At 38.7% G+C, this 24,216-nt stretch overlaps 1 protein-coding gene across 1 annotated transcript in view; it reads right to left on the bottom strand.

Moving 5' to 3' along the window:
- Positions 1-1,123: 1,123 nt before the first annotated feature.
- gna12a (guanine nucleotide binding protein (G protein) alpha 12a) overlaps positions 1,124-24,216 on the bottom strand; it is a 29,285-nt gene continuing 6,192 nt past the window's right edge. The window contains exons 2-4 of the mRNA XM_056752013.1: positions 20,277-20,492; positions 5,163-5,213; positions 1,124-4,028 (exon numbers count right to left, since the gene is read on the bottom strand). Coding sequence (XP_056607991.1) covers positions 3,459-4,028; positions 5,163-5,213; positions 20,277-20,492 — 837 coding nt within the window. The 3' untranslated portion in view covers positions 1,124-3,458. The remainder of the gene's footprint in view (positions 4,029-5,162; positions 5,214-20,276; positions 20,493-24,216) is intronic.

Raw genomic sequence — 24,216 nt, 5'->3', positions numbered from 1 at the left:
TAAAGGCAATTGGTAATAATTATCCTTCAATCCAATGATCCGATGATACATGCAGAAATATCAAAAATCAAGAAATGTTCATTTTTGTCTTTTTTTCTCAAATTTTGTTTTACAATGTGTCTTTTTGCGTTTTGGTTTATGAAGATTTACAAGGTGGGTTCTCTTAAGTAAACAAACGCTCGTTCTATTAAATTACCAATAGGGGGTGCTCTTGATGCACGAAGTAATTTTTGCATCAATTTGTGAGATTTCCGAGTCATACTTTAGTCACATGATTTCTTCTGTCTGCATAAACTTCGGCCATCTGCACAATGGTTGGTGTCCTGCTAGCAATGTTTTTGCTGTCCAGATTAGATAAACAACTATGAAGTTCCAGTAGACACATAATTTCTCACGAATATTTTCTGTGTGCTCTTCAATGTGTAAAACGAACCTAGCAGGCAGATTACAATAAAGGTCCAAATTAAATGTAGGATCAGTTATATAATTTTGCAATACTCGTGCTCATTTCATTACTGAACATTTGAGTCAAAACAAAGACATCCTAGAGGAAATTTATCACAAGACATGGGTTTTAGCTCACACAAATACAACATGGTTGGCCCAGAGAAAGATGCTTTGTGTGCTTTGACATTCACTTTCTCCCTGGGCAGGGGATTAGTCAAGGGTTACTGAGGAATATTTGTTTAGAAGTCTTACCATAATAGACCTTCTTTGTTCACATTAAAGCATTTAACTCCCCACAGGAAAAGAGAAGTCCTCGGCAAAGCAACTGTAATATGACAATAAACCCTGAAAGCTGACTATACAAAGAAGGGTGGAGTTTTAAGAAGATTAATCTAAGCTAAAACTAAACTGGTATTTGCTGAACAGAAGGCTCAGTTGGGGGTAACACTTCCTCTTCCACTTAACTCCTACATAAGCTTGGTTTATTTTTCTGTTTGAACTCGCTTTTTCATTTGGGAAAAACAGCACATTTGAACTATCCATCCTTTTCAGAACACATATCAAACACCTAAAAACTTTGAAATAAAAATAATAATAAGAAACATACTAAATGACCAAAAAGAGCTAGCGCATACAGAATGTGTGTGTGTAAGAGGAAACATATGCACTACTGCAATATCATTCAACATTGACATTTTTATTGTATTTATACAATTCTTATATACAAAACACACATAATGCCGTTAATCTGGAATTTCACACTTTTTACAATCAATGATTATGTAAAACAACAGGGAAACAAAACATGAAAACAGAAAAACGTACAGTAAAATACTGTCAGATGTTAAAGTAGACATCCTATATAACAGTGACCGTTAAGAGATCCAAACAATGTATCCAAAACAGGTATAATGGATTCTATGCCAATTTATAGTGTGAAACTGAACAAAAATTACATTTATGCAAACTATGCAAGAGAAGTTAAGAGGAGTGTTGGACCAATAAGATGCCACAGTAGGCGGGGCTACATAGTGTGACACAGCAAGAAAAGGAGCAAAGTTGTCAAAAAAACAAGTCACGATTGTGTCTGCATGGTTAGAGGACAACAACACAGATTTGGATGAATGTGATTGCTCTCATCACATGTTGCTTCTTGTTCAGCATATGCAACGGTTTCAGCAGATTGATATATTTTTACAGCCTATATGTTTGTGCACTGGGACTGTTTTTATGAATTCTCCCAGGGATTTCAAAGGAGGAGACAAACATACATACAAGCTTGAAATAAGGAACCATCTGCTTCTTTATCTACATGAGATTCAGATATCTTCCAGTAAATGCGAGCGAGCTGCTCTCACTGGGAAGACTTTTTCACTACAATAGTTTTGGGTGTGTCGGACATCTCAAATCAAAACCTTTCCGGCCAACATTTAATATGGCAATTGAGTATGAGGAGGAACAGTATCTACATCATACTTTAAAGCACTGATAAACACGGCCACCTCTGCTTTACAATAACAATGAAGAGCTGACAGTGTTCATTTCAGCAAAAAAAAAAATATTAATTCAAGAATGCCTGTGTAAATGTAACACTTTAGCTCATGCTTTCCCTTAAAGAATGACAAATACAAGATTGTGATAAGGTACACACTTGCGCTGAAATTTAAACCATCTGTGACTATCTGAAAAGAGACCATTTGTGGCATCAAACACACATTTACATTCATAAAGATTTGATTAAAATAACTCCATGCACAGCCGAAATCAAAAAGAAATTAAGATCTTTATATCCACTGCTAATATAAATCACCAGATCCAGGTTGTCTCCCCCATCAACTTTTTAGGGGTACTAAACACTGTTTTATGTATCAAAGTGTACATTTCAAAAGTCTTGTTACGGTTTGTCAGAATCTACTACTAAAACAAAGAGCAGATGTTTTGCAATAATGTCATTAAATGAAACCCATTAATGCTTTATTCATCTGAAGTTAGTGGTGTTAGGCATACCCAGTGATTTGACCCTATACTCTACATATCAAAGCTTGTAGCTTAACTCAAAACCAAAAGGCAGATACAATGTACAAAAGCCATTTTCACTATGTACAAAAACCCTGCTTGATGTTAATGAGAAATCTGCATGTCATCTATGAACTCAGAAGTCTACATAAAGTGTTATTGAAATTTTTGACTATATCAAAGATAACGTGTAAACACAAAGAAGGTGAATCTTAACTAGACTGGATGCTCAGTGCAGATTTGTTATTTATTCTTAGGATGTTTTGTTATTTTGAAGATGAGCCAGTGTAACGCTGCTGTGCATTGTTTGAGTTTATCCTTGAGAAAAAGTTGAGAATACTCTGTGACGCGGAGCTGACCTGGGATCAGCGTCACCTGGGCAACAGCCCGCCAGCTAGCGCTGATTGCGCTACACCTGCGCTGGATTAGCTGCCGGGCATAAAGGCCGCGTGCGAAGATCACTCGAGGTCCTGGGTCGAGAGACAACACCGCTGTCACCATTCGCCCCGGAATGGAAAACGGAAGGACAGCGAGGGAAGCAGGGACGAGGACCTTCATACACGAGCACGGACTGGCCAATTATGATTTAAGAGCACCCAGGATGTTACCTTGTGGGACAGTATATTTTAAGTTGTTTAATAAATTCCCCGCTGGGGTTGCTTGCACCGTTGCTCTATGTCTGCCGTGTCTCTTACCCCGTCACATACTCTAAAACAATTCATTATCAAACTCTCGTGTCATTTGAATTCATATGCTCAAATCCCAGAAGACATGAAAACATCAGCAATTTGTCCTTTTTTTAGAACTTAATGGCATGTCCTTGATATTACTGAACTCCTTCTCACACAACGGAGTACATGATAGAAAACAATGTGTACAACACAAGACGTTGCTTTTGCACATCAGTCGAGGAGTTAAAATAAAGTCGAGAAGGTATTTCTCGCCGCAAATAGGTAGAAAATTGATATAAACAATAATAAACAGGATGTTGCTTCTCACTGCAACATAATGTCTTTAAGGTTCTCCTGAAGAATTGTGTCCTTGACAGCGTGAAAGACGAAGCGAATGTTCTCAGTGTCAATGGCAGTGGTAAAGTGATGGAACAGCGGCTTACCGCGGTTGCGGCGTTTGCGGTTAAAGCATTGCACAAGATAGGCCTGAACGTCCTCCAGCCGGTGAGGGTCTCCCCTGAAGTCAGAAAAGTGCTTGCAAATGCTGACCTTGCGTACCTTCTCCACCAGAAGGTCCATCTTGTTGAGGAAGAGGATTATGGAGACGTTGGAAAAGAGCTTGTTGTTGACTATGGTCTCAAAGATGTTCATGGACTCCACCAGGCGGTTGGTGCGGCGGTCTTCCATTATCACTTGGTCGTACTCGCTGGAGGACACCATGAAGAGGATGGAGGTGATGCCGTCGAAGCACTGGAACCATTTCTGTCTCTGAGAGCGCTGACCACCCACATCAACCATCTTGAAAGGGATCTTTTTGATGACAAAATCATGCTCCACAATTCCCTTGGTGGCCTTTCTGGCCAGGAGGATGTCCTGGCGGCTTGGCACATAGTTCTGTATAGAAAGATTGAAAATTGTGTTAATAGCAAAAACATTTTATATAACTTTGAGAGAGCAGGATTTTAAAGAAAGGCAATCATAGATGTTAAGCTTTTTACATTGTACTTATTTGCATGACTATTTTGTGTGACTATTCTTTAAAAAAGAACATCTTTTACTATTTTTTAACCCCTTACCGCACCCGAACCAAAAGCGATGCAATGAGATTCCGCGTTTGGTTAGGACACGTTGTTACGCAACTTTAGACAAATTCTTTTGCAAACGCCGTCATTCTGATATTTTTTTAATCTACATATTCCTAAATAATTTCACAATTCATAAATTGGATCTAGGACTGTCGAACGATCAATCACATTCAGAATAAAAGTTTGTGTTTACATAGTATATGCCTAGGTACTGTGCCAATTAATTTTGTATTTATAAACATATACACGCATATATTTAAGAAAAATATACATTTATAAATAAGTTACATTTTTTGTAAATATAGATAAATACATGAATATTAATACATATAAATATATGAGTATTATAAACATAAATATTTCCTAAATATGTATACACAAATGAGTATGTGTTTATTAATACAAAAAGAATCTGCACAGAACACAGACATGCATTATGTAAACATAAACGATTATTCTGGATGCAAATAATCGCGAGTAATCATTAAATAGCCCTAGTTGGATCACAAAAATTAAATAAATAATCCATAATGAACATTGTGTCATTAACAGAAACTGAGGAAAGAGTGGATAGTCAATGCAGTTTCCAACGGACCCACAATCCATCCAAAACTACAATATCAATTTCTTTTGTCATTGGCCTTGTTTTCCATGCTCACACAAAACCCTTTCTGGTCTTCACGCTTTTATCGCTCATCTGAGACACAGGCTGTGGGTTCTTGGAAACCTTGGCCAATATCTATCTGAATGAAACCATTTCAATTTTGCTCTAATTACCTCCATTTCCCAAGGCCATCATCACTGCATACAAAACATCATTTAAAAACACGATTTATCTGACTGTTATCTAGCCAAATGATTATATGGTCAAAATATTGTAAACACACTGCACATTAACTGTGAAGAAATGAACAGTAAGTACTTCTGAGTTTTCATGACTCACCAGTTGGCCAATCCGATCCAGGTTGTCCAGGAAATACTTGACTGATTCACTCTGTATTAAAACACAAAAAAGACTATGTTAATCCATGAACTGAAAGTACGACATAAGACTATTTAAAACCATTTTGATAAATATTATAAACCTTAATCACCGCATGTATGAACACCAACAGTACATCAACACAAACAATGGCAAAAACAAATGCTTTATTTGCAAAACCCTTTACCATTTATCTTTCATTTAAAAATAGGTCAATCAGTCTCCCCAAAGCTGTTCTAATTCAGGAATGGAAAGTCTTAAAGTAACAGGATGTTCCTATCTTTGTCTGAGAACTATGCGGGTCAGTCATACCACATACCATCAGTGAAACTCCAAATAAAAAAATGCAACTCGAAAATATAGGTTAACACGTGCAGCTGGGAGTGAAATGAAAAATCACATTCAAGTATTTCTTCCTAGTTGAACCAGCATTAGGTTAAGTTGATAACACATACCCAGCCACATAGAATTGCAAGTTCTGGCTATAATAAACAAGTTCTACATTTACAAATATTCCAGATGAAAAGGCAAGGGAGCAGATGGAGTGTTGTGTCAACTTCTGTCTTGACTACTGTATATCTTAGACTTTCACTTCTACAACCCGATGAGAATTAGGTCAGAGGTCAGTGTATAGACCATCATGCAAGATTTACATTAACGCATTTGCCAAACGCTTTAATCCAAAGCGACAATGCATTGCACTATACGTTTCTGTCTGACTGAGTGAAATCCCCTGGGATCGAACCCATGACCTTGGCGTTGCTAACGCCTGTTCTAACCACTGAGCCACAGCGAGACGCAAATTTTAGTCTAGAAGCACGTTCTGTTTCTTTTTTATATGTATGTCTTAAGGATGTTCTGTGGGTTGAATTTCGTTCAAACATGTAGTGCTTCTGTGTTGTTTAGATTCAACAAAATGGTCTATAGCTCAGTCCATAAATGAAGCTGACTGATGAGATGTCTGAAGCACAGGGTGATCAGAGGCAGCACGGCATGTTCACACTGGTCTGTTCCAGGAATCAATGATGTCTGCTGCCTTCATAAGCCACAATATACTGATAACTACATTTGTTGCCCAATATCTGGAGAGTTTTGCACAGAAAATGTGTTCTTCTGCCCAATACAATGAAGCAATAGACTATATTGCTGTGTTGAGCATTACTTCCTGACCAAGTTGTTTTCACGCAAGCGTTTGGATGGCAGACATGCGGCCTTGGCGTTTCAGTGAATATTGTCTGGAAAAGCCAATTGTGTCCTCTTGTTTGCATGTGCGTGTGTCTCACAAAGGCCCCATGTTCCCAACAGGAAACAGCTGTGTGTGAAAACAGGGGATTAACAGAACGGCGCAGCCCCTCTATAACAGACTGAACCCAACACCCCAAACCTCTTTGCAATTTACTGTCAGTAAAATGATAATAAAAAGAACTAAAATAAATTTAACAGATATAGCAATATAATAAACATTTATGCTCATAGCCAAATTAAAACAAACATTAAAACTAAAGATATAAAAAAATGAATACAATTACAATAAACTGAAAATAAAAAGATAATAGCCCTGTCGTAATGATAAATGTCAGAAATACGTTTTTAAAATTTTGTTTAAGAAATTCGGTCGTCATTCACTCACACATTTGTCATGTCTAAACCTGTTTGACTTTTTCTTTTGGACACAAAAGAATGGAAGAAAGTTGGTAACCAGACAACATTGGCCCAGACTGACTTCCATTGTATGTACACAAAACATTTTTCAAAATATCTTCTTTTGTGATCCACAGAAGGCAATCGTATAAAGCATTATTTTTATTTTAGGGTTAACTACCCATGTAACTGCATAACAGTGTACTGGCCCTTATCTAAGCACTCTGATTGGTCCCTATTCTGCTTTAAAACGTCTATGCCGCAGGTCATTGGCTGGTAAAGCAGAAGTTTCCCTCCTCCCTTGGGTTGCTCTGAACATGTGCGCATGACCGCCCGCTGAGTGTGGGAAAGATCTAAGCTGAGCCCTTAAAGGCCACAACCAGCAACTTTAGCACAAAGTAGGAAAGTGTGCCCATGGGTATTTGTGCAGTCAGAAGCATGATTGAGCACAGCCCCTTAACCCCTCCCTTCCTAGCACTGATCACTATCCCCACCATTTTACTCCAGTTCCCTCCATATAAACCACAGTTCTGCAGAAATGAGATCCAATTAAAGTCATCCCTCATGACCGTGACACAAATACAGACCATAATTGCTAAGAAACAAGCAACACATCTTCAGCCCTAAAAAAAGAATCAGAGCCACATGACATGAAAATAGTCGTGATAAATTTGTCTTTACTCTCCGTTCGATCAAAGAGTATTTGTGTCAGCTTGGGAACAAAGTTGAGTGAAAGGGATAAATGCTTTCCTCGAGGCTCGGCGCGTCCGTTAGGTATTCTTTTCACCTCACACTTTGTTATATCTGACAGTAAAACCTTCCTCGGCGGTGAACTGAGATCCTATTTAAGTGAACTTCAACTGCCAGATCCAGCAGCTGTGCTTTGTTGGTGGATAAGTGTTCCACTGTGACTGAGAACAGACACATCACCAAATGTTTTCATTTTCCTCTCTTTAGGAAACATAACATGCCATTCTGCAAATGTGAAATACAACTGGATGGAAATATGTATATATTTTAAAGGTGCCGTGTGTAATTTTTTTACACTGTTTATTGACAGAAATGCAATATAATATACAAGACTATGCGTTCAGAGGTGTATAAAGACTTTACATAATGAAGCGTTATGTCTTTCTTTCCTTAGAATGAGTGATTTCTATCTACTGTCCCCTTACATGGAATTCACCGTGTTGTTTCGACAGAAGCCCTAAAGGGGCAAAACTGCAAATACGTTATATTATAGAAAATCTATTAGAGGGGTCACATGGCACGAACAGGGGTTTTTTATGTCTTTGGTTTGTTATAAGTTGCGCATGCATGTAATAGACACTTCAAATTGACAAAGTGTCGAAAACAAAAGATGCATTCTATCTAAAAGCAATGCTCACCCAGACCTGCCTGAAACGCCTCGTGTAACCACACCCCTACAAATCTACCTCATTTCGTGCTATGATTTGACTAAGATCACCAAAATCTATACGCAAGTAAGGTGGGCATACTTGTAAATCTCATTGTATTGTCGCCGCCGCAGCCACGTCGTGTTTCGTTGCGAAAAGAAAGCCTCTTTGTTTGCCCTTCCAAAAGATGAGACAACTAAAAACGAACGGTTACATTTTATATACAATACTATTTCAGAACAGTACAATCCGAATGTTCAAGTGTGTGCAGCTCATTTCACAGATGATTGCTTCATGAACCTGGGAGAGATCAGGGCCGGCTGTGCACGAAAGCCTTTGTTAAAATGTGGGGAAATTCGCAGCCTGTAAGTATATTTTCATTGTAAAAGACTTTGTTACGGAAAAACGCAAGTTGAGTTTGTCGTGTGTTTGTAGCGCAGTTTGTTTCTTTGTGTGATCTGCAAATGCAAATTCAATAAATGAATTTATTGATATACTCATTCACTGAACACTAAGAAATTCAGCAAAGTGTTAAAAATGGATAGGAGTTTCATAAAAAAATTCAGACGTTGGGAGCAGCGGCAGAGAGGAAGATCTTGGTGCTTTGTTGTTGTTTTTGGAGCTTGACAGACCCCATTCCATACTTTTGCTCTAAAGAAAAATAGTCAAGACATTCTGCAAAACATCCTCTCGGAGATCAATATCCTATCCACTCCACAGAAGAAAAAACTGTAGTTGGAATAACACAAGTGAGAGAAAAAGTATTTTCATTTTGAGGTCAACTTGTAATTTAAACTTAAAAAATCTGGTGATTATCTCGTAGAAATGAAGTCCATCACAAAAAATCTCAGCTCTTCTAGGGTGGAAATGTCAAAGAAATCTTTTCTGCAGTGACAATGTCCACTCTCTCCTCCGTAAATAACAGACTATGTAAATAATCCTCACACAAAACAAACAGAGTGTGATTTCCCGCTTCTCTGAGTGGGATTAATTGTTTGGTTTGGACGTGAGAAGAGAACTCATAAGAATCACCCACATGGAGCTCCTTCACCTCCAGAACTTCACAGAACCTCGGGCTGCTCCCACACTGTTGATCTAGCTGTAACTGTACACCTTGCCTTTCATCTTTGCGGATAGACTCCTATTATGATTTTTGAATCTAAGGATACCAGTAGAAGAAAAGTGGAAGAGTTTCAGGGAGCTCTGCAAACAATTCGGCGTCTTATATTATTCCAGAGGTATGTTAATAAAAACAGGAGGTGTGTTCCTTGAAACAAAACACTCAAGCTGATTGAAACGAAATAATATATGTAACACATATTTTTGTATTCACATTTCACAAAATTCCAAATGTCAAGACAATCATATTAGTGGCATAAATGTTTAATAAAACTTATGATTTTCCCTGCCTTGTCAATCTTACGCAATGCTCGTCCAATCAGAAAAGAAGACATCTGCACCAAGGACCCGGAAGATAACCGACATTCATACGGTGTCAGGGCGACCCGTGACCTCTGAATCGGACACAGTCTGTCACGTCCTCTGTAATGCTAGAATGTGTAAGACGTGTGAAAGTAAGTGCTGTGTTCCTCCATCGACACTATGGGTATTTCCTCTCCGGTGTCTCCTCGATTGGACGCTCTTCTTCTATCTTATCCTTTCGCCTAATGGCATTCCCCCACTGGGAGACTGACCCTAGACAGCCCTGAACACAACCCACTGATGAGTGGAATAAAAACAGAGTGGGAGTTCAAAAAAGTAAAAAAAACAGTGTGGGTGTATGACGTCTGCAACAACAGCTAAACATCCAAGGACACAGCTGTCTGGAAAGTCAGTTTTTCCTCTTCCAGTGCTGTGCTGTGCACACCCCACCCCCCCCCCCCCCCCCGAGTCTGTTTTCAATAAGAAACCAACACACTCTGCATCGGTTTCACAAAGATTCAAAACTTAATATCTATTGCTAATCCTCACACTTGATCTCAGCATTTTCTCATGCACATGAAAGCGGTATTGCGCTTTGGTGAAACGTTTGTAACTCCTCCCTGTGCTCATGGTTCCCACATGAGCTTTCATTGATCTATAGAATAACATGCACACATAGACTACTCTTCAAAAGTCAATTTTTTCAATATTTCTCATGATGTTAAAAGTCCTTTAATCTGAAGATGCTTTTTTTTTTGAAGATTTGCTTTTGTTTTTTTTGAAATTTGTTGACAAAAGAAAATTCTGTCAACATGTTAATTTGATTTCTAGATTCATCAACCTATAAGAAGGGGCCTATCCTCAAAAAATGGCTATTTTGAAGATAAATTATAACATTGCTTTCTTAGTTTTGATGTGTTTACTATTATTTTAAAATGTGGGAGAAATAATAAATGAATGTGGGAGAAATATATGAAAAATAAACAACAACTGACCCTAAACTTTTTAACAGTAGTGTACATCAATTTAATATAATATCACATATGTACACATTTGTTCATTTCTTTATATATTATTCTATATTTTTATTGTAAATATTGAATGTTAAAGAGAAATATACCTTTATTATTAGGGTCCTATTTTGATTTATGTAGTGTCCAACACCCCCTTAAAACTTTACTGGAAGCCTCGACGTGGCAAGGGGGCGGCAACGTGGACATGGCAACGCGACCACGGCGAATTACAGTTCATGTCGTCGACCTAAAGGGCTAGCTACCCAGGAAGACGCAACCATCAGCTACGACACGCAGTGGAAGGAAGCGTGTGCCCGTCGCCGTACCCCGGCCGACTAGCGGGCATCTAAGTATCCAAGTAAGTAAGTGTCCAACAACAAGTTTACATACATACAAGGTGTAAAAACACTATTATTTTGTTATAATAGGCAGTTATTCTCACCTTATTTCTTGACTGACTCTCAAATGATTCATTCGCAAAATCTTCCATCTAATCCCTCCTTTCTGCCAGCCTACTCTGATCTGATTGGTCAAATGGTCTAGTCTGGTATGATTGGTATGATCTACCACGAACGAGGCTCACAAGTTACAGTGTTTGGGGGAGAAGAGGCAAGTTTTCGCGGGCAGTCCTAGCAAAACGTAGTCGGGACTATATGTAGTGATGTAAATCGGACTAGGCCATGACTCGTCTGCGTGATATAGAGTCGATTCCCTTTTTCCAAGCCAATTACTTTATTCATTCACCTTCGACTTTACAATTTAGTAGACTGCTTACATTCACATTCAGAAACATTAATCTACATTATTTCGTCATATGTATTCTTTAAATAATTTCTGTTTTATCCACAAATTTGTTTTACTTGTATTTTTGTATTTACTTGAATAATGGTGACAAATAAACTACAGAAAAATAAAGAATTCATTCTGCAGTTTAGTGTGGGCCTATCCTGCCCATTCTTCATATAAATTAGAATACATGCTAAAAATATTCATCAAAAAATTAAGATGAATCATCACAGTTGATTCTGAACACACTGATTCTGAGATTGATATTAAACATTTCGTTTTATGTAGTTTAGTTTTTAGTTGTTGAGTTTTATCATCTTAAAAACGCTCTCAGAAGCTCTGTCTGCTTTGTATGTTCAGTCTGCACACAGATACACAAACCTTTCCTTTCCATTATAAGGAGTCTAACAACCTTGATAGACTACTTAAGCGTGTAATCTCCAGCTCTAGGAATGTCAAGGCGCTAGAAGTGTTTGTCATGGGCATATCAAACACCAGCCTGCAGAGTACTTAGACTAAGTTGTACTATAATGGCCTAGATAGGGCAGACAGACAGATAGGACACGAGAGGAGCAGGCCAAAACGAGCGTACATTTATCTCTCCTGACAGTCTGTCTGAAGATAGCAAATGACAGATGACAGGGCAGTCAGAGAAATAGAGCTGGATGCACTAGTGACACCTCTCGGAGTCATAAGCCATTCTGCACTGTCATTTCCATTATACCTCCTGAGAAATGATAGACTAGAGTGATGTGAGTGAGGACTAAAGGCCGGAAAAAATGAAAAATTAGATTGTGTGATAGTTGATGTTCAAGTTGGGAAAGCTGGAAGCATCAGGTTTATTGCTGTTTGAAGAGATGGATTACACGTCAAGCTCCATTTCAGAGATAAAAATGAATCGCTAAATGAAATTATTTAATTACTGTATGCTTAGGATAAGGGCTGCGCGATATATAGAAATGATCAAAATATCACAAATGTGTATATCGCGAAAGTACTTTAGCAGAAACTGAATCATTTGAAAAAAATCAAAGAAATGTATGGATCACTTTCGAAGACGTAAACAACGCTGAGCTTCTTGTTTCAGTATTTTAACACTACACAATGTTTGAACAAAATAAAACCAACAGAACATTTTGAGCAGAATCAAATTGTTGAATGAATATCTTTTAAGTTTTAATTATATATGTGAGATTTAAATAAATAAATAAAACAAACCGGAAGTGCTTCTCGACCAGTGTTTACATCTTGCGAAGAGGTCTTTAGTCAAAGTTTTAGGTTGATGCAAATAGAAGAGGGACTGTGTCTGATGTGTGGAATATGATTAATAATTAGAAATAATGTGAAATATGTTGGTTATATATTTTTTTAGTTTTTAAATATATATTTTACAAACTTGAACCATTGCATTGTATATCACATATCAGCCCTATTGGTTATTTTTTTATTATTATTTTCAAAACAATTTAAATTGATTTCAGAAAAAGATATATCGTTTCACATACAGAATATTGCATTATTTAGATGCTATAATTTCGCGTATCTGATTTTTCTTCAATATCGTACAGCTCTAGTTAGAATTGTGATTTAAATTCTTACTACAGTACTGCAATGCAAAATAGTTTTTGTTCTCATTAATGAAAATTTGCTTAGGAAAAAGTACCTAACTATCATAAAAATCACGAAACAAAACTTTAATGATTGTAAAACAGTGTGCAGATGTTGCTGGAAAACAGTTTGCCTCAGAATAACAGGACTGTAGAGAGTGAGCATCAAAGCACAGATTGCCATCAGAAACACGTGTTTATTTGGACAAGCTGTAGCATGTTACATAACAGCTACCCAAATATAGTCAAATATACATGTGTATTTTCATCTCACTTCCAGATGACCTAAACAGAGGAAATATTACAATTGCTTCAAAGCTATTTTATAGATTGCATGAATCCGGCAGATGAATGAGAACAGTTAAGGCCTAAAAGCAGCAAAATGTCATGAAGCCATTTAGTAGCAAAGCTATTTATCTAATGTCTACATCTGCCTCATTACACGCTTCTCAATGCTCTCAGTGTATAAGTAAAAAACTGAGGAATTAATAAAATGTTTTTTTGGGAAGGAATCTCTACAAATATCCCGGCCAAGATCCACAAAACATCTGGTCAGCCGGCCTTCATCAATCTCGCCACTACCGATTAACAGCCGTAATTAACCGGAACTCTCTCTGAACCATAAATGACATTGTGTCTGGATTTCCTCCATTTATTCACTTCTCATACATTTCAGCCCGGGCTCAGCTATCAATGCCCCAGCCCGGTGACTACAACCCAGCTGTGTGAATAGGTCTAGCTATGTTCCGGGGTGAAGTGTGTTCCACATTGACCGGGAGGCAACTGTGCAACAATGGGGCATTATTTTCTCTGGCTGCAGCCAAAGGAGCGGTCGGGATTTAGCTAGAAAAAATCTCCCAAAGCTCAGCACTCCTACATGCCCGCTTATTACAAACGCTCTCAGATGGATCTGCTTTAATTACAGAGTGCGTATAAACCAGGCAACTTATTGACTAAGCATACTCCGCTCCAGCGGCCAGAAACGCTCCACAATAATCGTAGCCACATCCGCTGGAGGAAAAAGCCAGATTGGTTTAATAAGATCTGGACTGACATAAGTTTTAAATCTTGGAAGCTGGTGGTACAAATTAAACAGTAACAACATCTAAAAGTAATATACACCAAGGTTGATTAAAAAACTTTTTACAGTTGGAGTAAAACTTTTACCAACTATAAAAAATGTATTAAACATATTTAAGTATTTCGTTAAAGGTGGGGTGCCACAGTGTTTCATGCATTCTGACTCCTTTACAATGTTAAATGAGCTGGCTTCTCATGCTTAACATGGTACCAGCGCTAAAAGATGCTGGACGTGAACCGCAGGCGGGAAGTGAAACCGAGTCACATGTCTTTTTTTTTGGGGGGGTGAGCACATGCTCTTAATATGCAGTGGTGTGAAAAAGTATTTGCCGCTTCCTGATTTTTTTGCATATTTCTCATGCTTAAATGATCCAGAACATCAAACTAATATTAATATCACACAAAGAAAACCAGAGTAAATACAAAATGCAGTTTTTAAATGATGTTTTTATTTATTTAGGGAAATAACAATCCAAACATTTCTGACCCTCTGTGAAAAAGCAATTGCCCCCTAAACCTAATAACTAGTTGTGCCACACTTTGCAGCAACAACTGCAATCAAGCGTTTGCGAAAGCTCACAATGAGTCTTTCACATCGCTGTGGAGGAATTTTGGCCCGCTCTTCTTTGCAGAATTGTTCTTAAGGAGTGATGAATTAAAATCACAATTTTTACTCAAGCTTATTTTATATAAGAAGGAATCGTATTCACGCGAACATCATGTAAGTGTTAGAACTAAAAACACCCTTGTTACTGAGATTACATCAGTTATTGACACTAGGGCCAGCGAACGCCAGGTTCTGGAATGCACCTATCTATGACAACATTGATAGGTTGAACAGCGCCTCCATAGAAAAATATCAAAGACTACTTCTCTAGCCCCGCCCACTGGTTCGTGCATTACAATTCTGAAGTGGCGCGAAACTGGAAAGAGCGAGCAATCAATGAACAAATATGCCGTTAAAGATGGCTAAATATTGTGCCACACCTGGTTGTGGAAGAATACAGTCACTACATAACCTTTCTTCGGATTCGGACAGTAATTTTTAAAGACGTTTCAGTTCATGTGGGAAAAACTTCAAGCGTTTGTTTTATTTCTCCGAGGATTCCTTCGTGAACAGAGCAGAGATCGACACTGGATTTGTGGATCGACTCAAATTTAAAAGCAGTGCTGTGTCGTGAATATTGGATCCGATAGGACTGGTGCAGCTATCTTATGTGAGTAAAACATTTTTTGTACTATGCGTCACTATGCTTTGTTTGAGATCACTTGATGTGCCCTGAGCACTATTCGCACGATATTAGTATTACCTGGGGACTTCAGTCATTTGTAACACTTGCAGAGGTTGTCTGTGATCTTAAGCCTGTGTGCGAATCGCCATCTCTGTAATTTGGTGGGCTCATATATAATTTTTCAAGGTTTTATACACCATTTGCGAATAATGGAGGCTGTTTTGGTATTATTTCGGGTGCTGGGTGATGTCCTGGGTGAAGTCACTGGGAGTCTCCCGTTTGTTTACTTGTCACGGAAACTCGTAACATTTGAGGCCGCGGTGATTTTTTTTTCGGTTCGCGATCACTGGTCTCAAATGCAGACAGGTACGGTCATATATCACGCTATAAAGAAAGCTAGACGTCAACGTTAAAAGCATAATCAATATGGATATTTATCTTAAACAAACACATCGATTAGCTTCAGAAGACCTTTGTTAAGACCACAAAGTCGTGTCGAGCAGTTCTTTCATCAATGGATGCACTTTTTGGATCTTCAAAAACTCAACACCCGTTCACTCTCATTCTACCGCCTGGAAGCACAATGATACGTGGTATTATATCTCTGACTGGATTATTCTTCAAGAAGAAGACAATATTCAGTTAAGATACCTTAAGGATGAGTAAAATATGGGGACATTTTGATTTGGTAGTGAAATATTCCTTTAATATAAATGTTTTTTGGGGGGGTGAAATATGTCTATTTGTCATTTCTTTGTGGGCTTCAGAATACCAGTTTTTGACAGAACTGGATTTGCATTGGCTTCTGGTTGTGTTTTGTTGTTCGTCTAGGCTATCTGTGGTATTGGGGAGGTGGACCGATCCCTGAAGATCTCCACTGCAACTGCTCTGGAATGTGATTTGTACTGCTTATCTCCAGCTCTTCTGTGAACCGCTTATGTTCTGCTATAAGCCATCGCTCTAGACCCGTTCAGTAAACAAATACGCCCTTCCACTGAAAGAATTAACTTTATATATTTTGGATTGCATAGGGCGATCAAACAATTCAAATGAAACCCGCATTCAAGACTGAAAAATGGAGAAAGCAGACTCATGCCTGGTGTGAACACCAGGAGACATCATAAACTAGATTAGCCTTAAAACTGTTGTTTCTGGTTAGCTTAGTTGCTTGGTCGGCTGGGAGATGGCCAGGAATCGTGTTTGACAGTTATGGTAGATGTGTGGTAGAGGAAAAGTTCACCAGCACCCACCCTATTCTCAGCCGTGAGGAATTTAAGACACATCCCAGGACATCAATCTCCCTATGGAATGTTGAATGCCGCCGGGCAGCGGGGTATCTTTCCTGGGTCACTCAATTGAAATTTAAGTGGGCTGGGATTATAAAACGTGAAAAATATCTTCATTTGGCTCCTTCTGGTGTACATGTACATGAGAAATACACTCCTGGAATGTTTGAGCACATTTAGAGAAGTTTTGTTTGGACAATTTATAAGATACAAAAGTGGTAAAAAAATGATGTCTGGAGGACATGTTTGTACAGTATTTGCTTTTAATGCTCCCTTAAAGTGAGAGTTCACCCAAAAATGAAAGCTCATTCATTATGTACCTACCCTCTTAAACCTGTATGACTTTCTTTCTTCTGGAGAACACATAAGATGATATTTTGAAGACATTTGGTAACCGAACAGTGCTGGCAACCCTTCACTTCTAAACCAAATGCAAGAAAATGGGTACCTTGGCAACATTCTTCAAAATATCTTCTTTTGTGTTCTGCGAAAGAAAGTCATGCAGGTTTATAATGACAAGAGGGTGAGTAAATGATGACAGAACTTAATTTTTTGGCCGTATTTTCATTTTACATGATTAAACAATCAATAATGAAGTGTATGGTACAATACAGAAGAAATACATCATGGTTTAGATATTATTCAAATAAATATTTGGCAAAAAGGCAAACTACAGCATATAAGGGAATATGGGAATTTTCTAATAGATCTCACAGGAAGTCGAGCAAACTGTACAATGAATTCGTTTTTGTCTGTTGATAATATAATATTTTTTATAGATGTTTAATAATATATTTGAATAAAAAACTAAGACACCAAGTTTCTAAGCTGGACATGTGCTACAGCTCACAGCCACAGTGTAAATACAGCAGTGTCAGTTTGGGAAGGTTCTGTGTGTAAGTGAAGACACCCCCCGTTTTGTGGAACAGCATTAATCCTTGTAGACACTTTTATTGGCAAAATCCCAGCGAGTATCTCTGTCTTGGTTTAGCTGTAATACTATTGAGCTGTTGCTTGTGAATCTGACTCTGGAAAAGATTTCTTCAGACAGGTGCTACAAAATGATCTGATCCTGACTGCAGTAAGATTTTCATTTTAAAACAAAGAGTTTAAAGAAAATAAACAGAAAATAATCTGGATTAAGCCAAATCCTTCTTCTTACATTTATGACTAAATTCCAGAGTTCTTTAGATTAATCAATCTTGACAGTTGAGATACAAGTGGCCTACCAGTAACCCTTTTTTTTTAAAAGCCAAAAAAATGTTTATTTAAAGATTATGGTTTGTTTGTCAGAAATGAATTTACGATGGCTCTGACTCAACTAAAATGAAGCTGCATTGCACGGAGAGATCTGCTCACTCGTCCGGCCCGTGGCTGAGAGCCAGTGTGTGGTTTCTGAGAGGGCAGCAGTGTCAATCTTTAACAAAGCAGCGTTGCAGACTTCCTGTCCACGAACTCTCTACAGCCTTCAAGCAAAGCAACGTTTGTGTCCAACCACAATATGACCAGCGTCCCATTCTCGCTCTCTTATGATTCTGGCACCCAAACTGACAATGGATCTAGTCCATTTGTCTTGTATTTTAATAGTCTCACACACATTCAATCTTATTTTCCTTTAAATGTGCCTCATAGTACCAGGAAAAGGATGCTTTATCATATCAGTGAACCAGTAAAACTTTATTTTGATGAGTCTCATTCAGTCTTATGACTCATTCAAATGCAATTCTAAGAAACTTAATACGATCACATTTTTCACATTCATGCGGATCTCTGACATAAATTTAGGGTTGTACACTGACAAAAAGCACTTGTTTCTCATGGTCAATGGCAGTGCTCTTCTCTGATGAGATACTGTGATTCTTCAACCATCGCAATAAAGTGGACCTCCTTCACCCCCGTGCAATCCTCCCTAGAGCTGAAGAAACGGAGTAACTGAATGCTGAATTGGAATCTGAGACGTTTCTCACAAAAACATGCCTGGAGTAATGTACTTTTCCTTACTATATCGGATTATTACCATTTCAAAGATGGTTTGTTGGATGAAGTTTTATCTCATTAACATGTACAGCTTGGAGTTGACAAATCAAGAATATATCTTATATTAGTCATTTCTCTAAGGGGAAAAGGAACAGCATTTATTAAACAGACGCGTTTTTGTTTTGGGATAGAAACAAAGAGAATGTGAAGGACAGAGATAATGCATTAGACTCAATGTAGAGAATACGACAGGCCAAGCACTGTAACATCCTCCCACACACAGTCTTCTGAATGGCCTTCACAGCACAGAGCGAACAAAAGAGACTCTGCAAGAGGGGCACAAACCCCTGGTCCAGACGGCAAGTTAAACGTAATGACCCTCAGAGGGTCAATGGACTCATATCACGGATCGAAAAGAAAAACAGATGGGTCGAACTCCACAGACGTCACGCATGCATCATTAACGCAAAACATGAGGATAACAACTAACTGCAGGAATACATTAGAAACGGAGTTGGATAAGCATTTACCATAAAATACCAAATTGAATGATGTTTCTAATTAACTTCATTTAAATATATGAGGGTGGTGGTTTTGTCATTTTAAGATAATACGAAGTTTGATTTTATCCAAAGCACGTTACAAGTAAATAGTTTTTTTCTGAGGAAGATGTCCTAAAAACAATGCGGTCCGTGTCTCATCACAGCAGCGATCGGTATGTCAGCGAGCCGACTGATGATGTAAACACAAAAGTAGGGGGGTTTTAGGGCAGAGCTCAGTCCACAGATGAATAAATCACATCAGAGCCAAAGACAAAAATCTGATTATTTCGCAGATTACAGCTGTCTGCTCTCAACCTTTGAAATGAATAGGACAGCAACCAAAGGTCAGGAACAGGGGCGGAGCTTGTCTTTATGGTATGTGGGAGCAAGTTTAAAAGCCTAGACTGCTTCCAAATCATATCACTGAACAATTAAGCTGAATATTCCAAAACTTTGTCTGCTTCGATGGCTGTAGGTATGCAGATAAAACTAGAGAAGTCAATTTCTTGCACACAAAAGGGAAATCTATGCCATTTCCTCACAGGTTTCCTCCTTGTCTATCCTGTCCCCTGTCCTGCTCCACTGACCTAGATCAACAGAACTATTCACGTCTTAAAAATTCATAAAGATCTAGAGGTGTAGTGACAGACATGCATGTTAATGGCATCTCTGCACTGCGCAGTCAGAGATATTCGAGATTGAGATTCCTGTGAGCACCTTCTGAACTCTGTAGCAACATACAAGCTGAGCTGAGACACATAAATAAGTCATGCTTCCTCTGCTTTTCTGCACTCAGCAGGTTTAATTTGGATTTGATAGTTAGTCCAACCATTTCCATCTTCCTGACATATTATTGTATTTCCCGTAACCTCTTGCCCTATTCTCTGGAAAAAGAAAGTACATTTGCCCCGACATGCAATGGAAGATCATAAATGATAGAAGCACTCTTATGTATACGAGTAGCAGTACAATAGATTCTCAGTTAACTGTTTGCAGTAACGGTCCATGTGAATAATAGATTGTTTGTCGTCCCGTAAAGTGTGTCATCCAAAAGGTACAGGTTCTCAGGAAATGTGCTATGACTGCACTCACCAGCTGAAACTCGTTCCGTCGTCCATAAGCTTCCTGGATGCCGCTATCGCTCCACAGGGCCTGCAGGGCTGGTACGTACAGCTGAAAGGTGCAGGGTTCAACAGGCATGCCCGCTTTGTTTTCGAAGGACATGACAAACATGCCATGCTTCTCGTTCTCAGAGTTCTGCCAGCGAACGCCAAGCTTATCTCTGGCATCCACGAGCACCCGCATCCCCTTTGAGAAAGAGGAGATAGAGATGAAGATAGAGATAAGTGGCATTTTTGTTTGTTTTAAGTGATACAACAGGGTCTTTTGGAACTGAAATGAAAAAAACATGTATTGATCAAAACAGGTGTCAAAACATTTACAAAGTGATGTGTAACAAGTTATTTTTACATAAACACACAAGTTCAATGTTTTGTGTTAGGACATGACATCACAACCATAAGCATATCTAGTGCTGTCACCACCAGATTTAATGAGTTGTATCATGTAAGAGTTCAAATATATATGTCATTTAAACTCTTGTAGTCTGTAAACAAATACTTCATTCTGAAGCCAAGAACAGAAAGTGAAGCCCCAGAAAGCTCTGTTGAGGACAGCTAACCCACTGAAACTAAACTTCCGCCATGATCCTCCTCGCTTCCAAGCATAACAACAAGTACACAATACCCTAAAAAGAGCCTCTGGCACTAACCAGGAGGGATGGGCCATGTGAAGAGCAGGAATATCATGAGACATTTTGTAAAAGTAACTAAATAAGGCCATTGACTTCCCTATCACTGCAGTTCCATCAACTGAGGTAAATCCTCCCTGTAGTCAATTTACCCTCTTTTATTACCTGGGCAGTTTCAGTGAAGCACCTGTACCTGAGGGACAGGGGCGGTTCTAAGTTGAGGGGATATCCGGGGCTTAGCCCAGAGACCTCCACATATGTGCTCGAAAACAGTGCCGTAGCAAATCAGGTCCGGGCCCAAATGCAAGAACTTTTAATGGGCACCTACATCTGTTCGCGACCCACTTGTAGCCCGATCCAAGTTCGATTCCCATCTCAAGTGTCTTTTGCTGGTCCCACTCCCATGTCTCTAACCTAAGCTTTATTTTCTTTTCCCCACTGTCCTATCAAATAAAGGCAAAAAGCCCCAAAAATAAAACTTTAGAAAAAAAAGAAAGGGAAAAAGGGAAGCACCCAGCGTTTTGCACGTGTTTTTACATGCAAGATGTAAATGCAAACCATTTTTATGATAAAACACTTATCAAACATTAAACATTTAGCACTGGCTCCTTCACAGTTAAAGCAGACCTTAACCTCGGCTTCTGTCCATAGCAAATCCCGCCTTCTTTCCTTTATTTGGCCACCTCAATTAGATTGATATTGATAAGCTTTTATTAATTAAATTAAACTTCATTCCGTTTTGACACAGCACGATAAACAAGTAATGTTGTACAATATACATTATATGATAATAATAAGATTGTAAATTATCATATGTATTTAAATTATTAAGTGGATGACAACTAAAAGGCCTCTCTACTAGCCTTTACCTCACCATACACTTTATTATAAACACCTCTCAGCCATTTTCAAATATTTTCTTCATTTTGTTGAAAATAAATTCCTGTGATGTGAATGTAGTTCAGAAAAGGGTGGATTAAATCTTGTGCTCATATGTATCGATAGGACTGCTTGTCATGCATCTTACTTTTTTTTGAAGAAGGACCCACTCACATTTGACCATGAGTAGACACGCAAAAAACACAACATGTAAACGGCCCCTAAGGGGTCCCTTCACGGTATGGTAATAAAACTTCCAGTGCTTTACTGGAAACATTTGGGGCTTCAGCCCCCTTAGCCCACCCCTAGCGCCGCCACTCCCAAGGGACCCTTAATTTTGTTATGAAAGTAAAGCTGGCATAGTACTCTAATTACTGTAGCATACCTTTGCCCAGGGCACATATTCAAGCGATTGTATAGATGATTCATGGATTAGGACTCTGAACATCCGGCTGTTTTTGCAATATAGGGGTTGGGGGAGACAAGCAGTCTAACAAGAATGTACCACATTAATTCCCTGACACTGTCTTGCTATTTCATTGGATTTACAATGCATGCGTCTCTTGAGTACAGTGATGAACTAAAGGTCTTTGGAGCCATTGTGCTAAGTCCACTAACCTAGTCATGATGAAAATGCATTAAACAGACTCTACACTGTAGAAAATAACACAGATATTAAGTCACAAAAAATTGTGTTACAATATTACATTAAGTACTTTGAAGCTTATTTTTTACACAATATTCCATTAATAAATCAAGTGAAGGTACCAAAATTATTTAAGCGCATGTCACATGATAAACTTTAAAAAATCAAGAAAACATTTGAGCATTGGAGTTTACTTCTTGGTCTTTTTTAACTTAACTTTTACATGTATTATTGTTTACAACATATATGATGTATAAGTAAGCTGAGAGTTGTCTCAAGTAAAGTGGGCGTACCTGTTAGTACAATTGCTTTGGAACCCAATGTTTCAAATATGGTAAGAAATGTTACATTTCGTTCACACTTTCAGTATTCGACCAATCAATACACGCTGGTTAACTAGCAAATCATAGCACACCTCGCTTTTCAGAGAGATGAGCGTAGTGAAAAATCTGTCCGTTTCAGAGAGGGACGGGGCAAAGAGGTCATACAGGATAATACAGCGTAACAGCGATATAACAAACGCTAATATTCGTTTTAGCCGTGTCATATGACCCTTTAAGTAAAGATTCTTTATACAAGTTTAAGTGGGTTGAACATGGTCAAATAAGTTGAATTAACTAAATACTTTGTGCATTTAGATATTTTAACTTAAAATTTTGGTAAAAAAAAGAACGCAATTGAATTTAGTAAAGCTTACTTAGTTCATTTCATGAAATTTATTACGATACAGAACTTTTTTTTGCAGTGTAGCCATCAAACAGTTGACAAATGTAAATCGTTGTTCATGCTTGGGGACTTCCTGCTGATAGTGTCTAATGTTCTTAATAGTGCGTTTCGGTCCAGAAGTGTCAACCACCCTTCAGGGTACTTTCTCAAAAGGGCCAACTTCATTATTTCTCTCTTCTGTCCTCCTGCCTTTATTTGTCTCCAAGAGGCAGCCCTCAATCCCAAAACAAACCCTCCCACTTCTGACCTTTCACCCACTTCTACTCGCCACTATCTGAGTAGACGTATCCTCCTGTTCTCCTTGGCTGGATCAATTGACACAGTCATGGCGAGAAGAGAGAGAAAGCGGTGAGGTTGCTTTATCACAGCAAAGAGGTCAGTTGCAGGGCTTCCAAGCTCTTCCTGAGTTGTGGCAACGTCCCAAAGATCGTTCCAAAAACCACCAAAACTGCAAGCGAGGCTCCTAGTGTTTCTGAAAAGCCTCCTGAAAAACAAGCCTTTGGTGTTTGTTTTCAATGGCATCTACTAAACTTGACTTTCGGGCTGGTGTTTTTGGAGGCTTTAGTAAAGCCGCAGAAGACTTTTCCATGGGATGAAGTTCTAAAGCTCAACAGATAGCTCTTTGTTGTTCTTCACAAAGGGGGGTTTCCCAAATCTGGTCACCAAAGAGTAATCACAATCACAGGGTCAGTTGAGATACAAAGCTGACAGAAAATTGCAAATGCTGGCCCTCATCTGATAGGCATTAGACAGGCAATGTATGTAAAGCTCAGTTATGAGACCGGCGGTCTCGGGCAGATGCGGGGAGCGATCCAGGCACCCGCTCGCGGGTTCCCCACCGCTGAGCAGTCACAGCTAAATCAGCAACAACTCCTTAGCCATAAACAAGCCGCCTGTGAAAGAACCTCCCAAGACTCCGGTCACAGAGGAACTCTCAGATTTATCACACAGGAAGATGGACTTGATATATGCTTGCTCCCAGTGTCACCCTTCAGCCACTTCCTGTCTCCTCCCCCACAAACATCTTGCGA

The sequence above is a fragment of the Triplophysa dalaica genome, chromosome 7, assembly GCF_015846415.1.
Source record: "Triplophysa dalaica isolate WHDGS20190420 chromosome 7, ASM1584641v1, whole genome shotgun sequence".
Taxonomy (NCBI): Eukaryota; Metazoa; Chordata; class Actinopteri; order Cypriniformes; family Nemacheilidae; genus Triplophysa; species Triplophysa dalaica.
The sequence above is the reverse complement of the archived record's forward strand: the minus strand, read 5'-3'. Positions and strand labels throughout refer to the sequence as shown.